A 5295-nucleotide genomic window follows, 5' to 3' on the forward strand; every position below is an offset into this window, starting at 1 on the left:
AGTGCAGTTGGATTTGCTAAACAAATATCCTATGTTGACTGACAAGAATACTAAATAATAGAGAAACTGTTCTATAATTAGTATAAAACAGATTTTCATGTGTTTCCCATATTTTACAGTATACAATTAAAATTAGAATAATCATGAATATTATATCAAAAAATTTTAATATATTCTAAAAAATTGTTGATAATATTGTTTGTGTGTTAAATTCACACATTTCAGTCAACATATGTGAAAATATGAAATACGATTTCAATAATAAATTTACTGAAAATATATTTCCAAATCATGACATAGGTTTAGCTTCGTTGCAATTCCTAAGAACATGGTACGTTCATAAGACTTCCGACGTGTTGGCATATTTTCCTTATAATTTTCAATGTGAAAATTAACAAAAAAAAGCTGAAATGCAGAATCAGTCAAGTGAAATAATAAGTGAAGATTAAAATGCATTACGTTTTTTTTATAATACATAAAGTTTCATATCACATAGGTATAAGCATATTAGAGAAAAATTACATCACTAAATAAAACCAAAAATCACAGTTTTCCTGGACAAATTGTTTGCCCTACGTTTTTTTATACAGATACGTAAATAAATTCTAATTATACATAAAAATGTAGGGAAAAAGTAAAAAAAGAAATGTCTTTTGAACTAAAATTAAAAGCTACCTATTTTTCGTTTTTAAAGATTTTTCCCTATATCTGTATTCGATTCATGGAGAATCCTAAACCTTAATGAAATATTCGTGTTATTGAAAATATAAAAATTATTTAATCCCTAGTGGTTTAAGAAATCTATATTACCATATACATGTTAACATTCTTTATATATATATATATATATATATAACTGACTCAATAACTACATTTCTCGCAGTAGCCCTGCTATGAAAATGAACTTGTATAATATATTAGTTCAGTTAATTAGTAGGCCTGATCTAGTACAGTAGTCAAAATTAGGCTTTCCACTTGTCCCTTACATACTAAATTTTGTTGGAACTTGTGATGGAACATGTATTTTGCACGACGCGACCCAGCGTTTCGGCACCAATCGTCAGACTCAGACCCGATCTTGAAATCTACCTTATTTACGTACTTACAAGTCCATTCATAATCCAAACAGTGCACAATCCTTGGGGCACTTTGCCACTACACTAATACACAGTTTAGCACAGTTTTAGCTCACGCACTTCACGTGTAGACCAGGGTGTCTGCGCGGAGGTGCATCGACTGTAAAGTCTGCGTGGTGTGAGCTGGACACGGCTTAGCAAGCAGGTCGGGACGCTGCGGTCTCGCTGCCCGGGCGCACATTCACCGAGCCAGCGGCGCCAGCACCGCCAGAGCTGCCAGGGCGAGCGCCAGCGACGACGCCAACGCCGCTCCCCTCGAGTACGACAACTCCTCGCTCTTCACCACCTCGTTCTGAGCCTTGTCGTATTTGTGCGTCTTTTTCGTCACTGGCTTTATTGTTGTTGTCGTTGTGGTGGTCGTCGTGGTGCTAGGAGGTGGCGGCGGCGGCGGAGGATACGTCGGCTGAGGCGGCGGCGCCGGGGACTGCTCCTCAGGCTTGCAGCACACTCGGAACACCAGCTTCATGTTGTCGGTGAGACAACGGCCCCCGATACGCCTGTGCAAGTCGTCCTTGCTAGACGTAGATATGAAATAATAATCTTTGCCAGGCAGGAACTCCAGCCCGCCCGGCTGAGGCGTGAACGGTCGGAAGGTTATAGTGAAAAACATGAGTTTGTGCGGCTTATCACAAATAGCTATAATCCTTGGGTTAGGATTCGTTATTCTACACGTATCGTATTCTTCTTTACTAACGTTGTATATTATATATTTCTCTGTGTCCTCTTCAAAAGTCCCCGGTGTGTACACTGGACATATAATATTCACTTGGTCGTATTCGAACTGTGCATTCCCTTTATTGAGATCGAATACGTGATCTGTATTGTCTATCCGAAATATACTATTAGTTGTGTTCCAATGTATATAGAAGGACTTTGCGTAGTTGCCCATCACGGTTTCGATGATGAACATCAACACTAAGAAGGTCCAAGGCGTCTGCCGGAGGCCGAAGTAAGCGAGGGACACCATTCTGGCTCTTTTATTCAACTTGCATTATCCGATCGAAGACGCGGTAACACCTCGATACAAAAGGCGTAACTATGCTTTGTCGTGTCTCCTATACGCGCACCACTCCATATTTACATTGACAAACGTTATTTTCTATAGGAAACCATTGTTAAACCTGCACAATTCACACATAAAACTCGAGTAATCCGTTCAATTTCGACACTGCATCACTGTGTCCACCATGTTCGTCGACAAGATTTTGTTCGTCGATAAATGTGGAATTCCTACGTGGCCCGCCGTGAAACGCGTCTAAACGATCATTTGTTACGTTAACACACTCGTTTATGATACACTATTGTATGGTACAACACATTTCCATTCGTTATTAGTTGGAATTAATCAATACATCACAGATTTTTTGCAATACTAAGGTGTTCTTTGTATTGGAAGAGACGCGGCGACGGGTCTTGTCGTAAACGCGGCGCGGCTGGCCACCGAACTATTGGAATGCGAGCGGGACCCGCTACGCATGCGGCGAAGCCCCCCTCGCGTCTCGCCACACCTCGTCCCCCTTACGGCTGCGTTCAAGCTCGCCGCGAGCTTTCCTTTACGCCACCATTTTGAGAGACTAAGCCGGCCATTTATTATTAAATTTAATTTAATTCTCTATGGCTTATAAATAATTTATCTATAGGTGTTTCATAAAAATTAGAACTATATATTTTATGTGTTTAATATTTAAGTAGAAGATTAAAATTAAATTGTGTAGACATTGATTTAATTTAAGACTACGAGAACGCATCGTATTCGCCATTGAAAAATGTGCAACGCTCCCAAACAAGCTCCTAGGGTTACCACCAGCCCTTCCAGTTCGATTCAGTACCCAGTGTCGATTTTTTGTTGACTTCATACGTTCAGATGCAAATTTTTATGTTTTCATAACTGGCCACTTCTTTGTGATTTATAGTCTCTGGCTACTTTTAATTTCTATTAAAAATAATATTGTGTAGAGGAAAGACTTGATTTTTGTTTTTATTGGGATTTGTTTGTTTATAATTCTTTGTTTTATAGAGGTAGCCTTTGTAAAATCTTCTGCATGGGTCTATTTCAGCCGCCAAGTTGCTTAATTTGTAAGCAGTGTTGCTTATGAAGGGTGAGAATATGACGTAGTGAAATTACAGGATAGAACATTTCGGAATGGCAACGAATGAGTGGTTTACGGGCGTCACATGATAATGTGATAAGCGTACAACGGTTACTATTTACTATCAGATGGATCATCATTTTTTTTTCCATTCCAATTACAATAAAAAATTCTAAATGTACTCTAAATTTTATTTTTTTTTACATTATCGTATCTAGTACAACAATATATTAACTCAAAGGTATAAGTTTTCTAAAATTAGACTTTAATAATAAAACATTCAAGTGGATTTTTCAAAGTTTTTAATTTTTGAGTTAATCCAGCGTTGTACTGGATGCGCGGTTTAAAAGGTACATTATATGTAGTAATAGTATCAGAATAGTATGAACTGTAGAGCATATGTGTCGCGAAATATTGTATTAAATAGTACGATTTTACACTATTATCCATGTTTATTCAATACATGAACCACCCATATCATTATCATAGATTAATGTACCTATCAGAAGCTTATCAGGTACCTACTTCATGAATGGTCACTCTGTACGTGGATTGGTTGTCACAGAGATTATCTTTATCATGAGTGGAGAGGGGATTGATAGCTATGGGGACAGGGGCCCCATTGCTAGCTATATATAATATGTTAGGTCCTCTCCGATCGATCCCCCGTCCAATTCATACAGGGATTGAAATTACGACAACCTAAGCCTAGGTTCGACCCCTAGCGGTGACTCCCACTAAAGTCAACTGCTTGACGAATTGCGTCAAGCACCATCTGCACTCGGCTCCAATCTTTCGGTGAAGCTGTAAAGACCAGCTGAGACCGTTTTACTTTGGAAAGTAACAAAGTTAATGCGTATATAATGACTTCATACTCATATCATCCTCCACTGGTGACCGCCCAGAATATACCGGTAGAGGTATGGTGTATGTAAATATACCATATTCATCCACAAAAAATATCAATAATACAATTATACCAAAATTGTATGACTTTGTATTATATTCAATTCATTATATAGATTTTTTACGCATATTTTTTTATCATCTCTATACGTAGACTAGTTATTCAATACTATCTGTCAGATATTTTACTTTAAAAAATTACTTATACAGTATGATAACATTTATTTATAAACTATACTTTCAAAAACTTTACCTCTCACTAAATATTTATTTTAATTTTAGAACATCTCTACCTCCATTGGCGTACTGGCAACTTGTAGTAATATTTACGTATAAGTCATATTTTTACAATTTTAATTTTAGAACGGACTTCCATCGTTATGATAATGCATATATTTAAAAAAAATATATTATATCTTTTTCATATTAAAACTTTCTACCTACCTATCTTAGATATACTGGCAGCTTGTAATAATATTTATATTTATAGATTTTTATAATTTCAATTCTAGAACGGAACATATTGCTATCTCATTCATATAGGTTGGTTGGTCCTCAGAGTCGTAACCTGTGGTAATAACGTAACTTTGTAACACATAGCGCCATCTGTGGACTGATATGCGCATTATTTATTTACCATACGTTTTGAAGATGATCACTCCAATCCGCCAACTTATGTATTACAATAAATATATAAGTATCATCCTTGAGCGGGAGGAAAGGATAAAATATTTAAGAACCCCACAAAAAATGCAAATACAGTTAGTTTATATAACATAGAGAAGTTAGAGATACTATTATGTCCCAAATTTTCTCAAAGCCCCGTTGTTACTCGCAGAGAGAGTTCCTAGAGAAAGAACCGTTGCAAAGAGGTTCGCCCCAAGGTCTCATCTTTATTATTAAATATAATATATTTATGTATTTCGATACACATAATGCTGTCTTATAAATTTTATAAACATTTTGATGTGTCGTAGCCCTCACAGTATTTTACTACTCTGAAACGTCGAAGAGGTCGTGGGTTCAAATATAGCTAAAAAAGACACTTTGTGTGTTAACTTACATTTCTGTCAAGGGCGTGTCAAGTGTGCTTTCACCACAACATTGACAGTTGATAAAACCATTGAAAATTGCAATGGTCATCTTCATATATCATAATTAGT

At 36.7% G+C, this 5295-nt stretch overlaps 1 protein-coding gene across 1 annotated transcript; it reads right to left on the reverse strand.

Annotated features, from left to right (window-relative positions):
• Window positions 1–866: 866 nt before the first annotated feature.
• On the reverse strand, window positions 867–2558 carry LOC131852278 (ephrin-A4). Its single transcript, XM_059202937.1, has one exon. The coding sequence runs from the start codon at window positions 2101–2103 to the stop codon at window positions 1318–1320; it is 786 nt and encodes a 261-aa protein (XP_059058920.1). The 5' UTR covers window positions 2104–2558; the 3' UTR covers window positions 867–1317.
• Between the last annotated feature and the right edge of the window lie 2737 nt (window positions 2559–5295).

This window comes from Achroia grisella, unplaced genomic scaffold (assembly GCF_030625045.1).
Source record: "Achroia grisella isolate CSIRO2021 unplaced genomic scaffold, CSIRO_AGI_Agris_v1 utg841, whole genome shotgun sequence".
In the NCBI taxonomy this organism is placed as follows: Eukaryota; Metazoa; Arthropoda; class Insecta; order Lepidoptera; family Pyralidae; genus Achroia; species Achroia grisella.

Excerpts from the sequence above, each read along its gene's own strand:
- LOC131852278 (XM_059202937.1), bottom strand. The coding sequence starts at position 2,103 with ATGGTGTCCCTCGCTTACTTCGGCCTCCGGCAGACGCCTTGGACCTTC.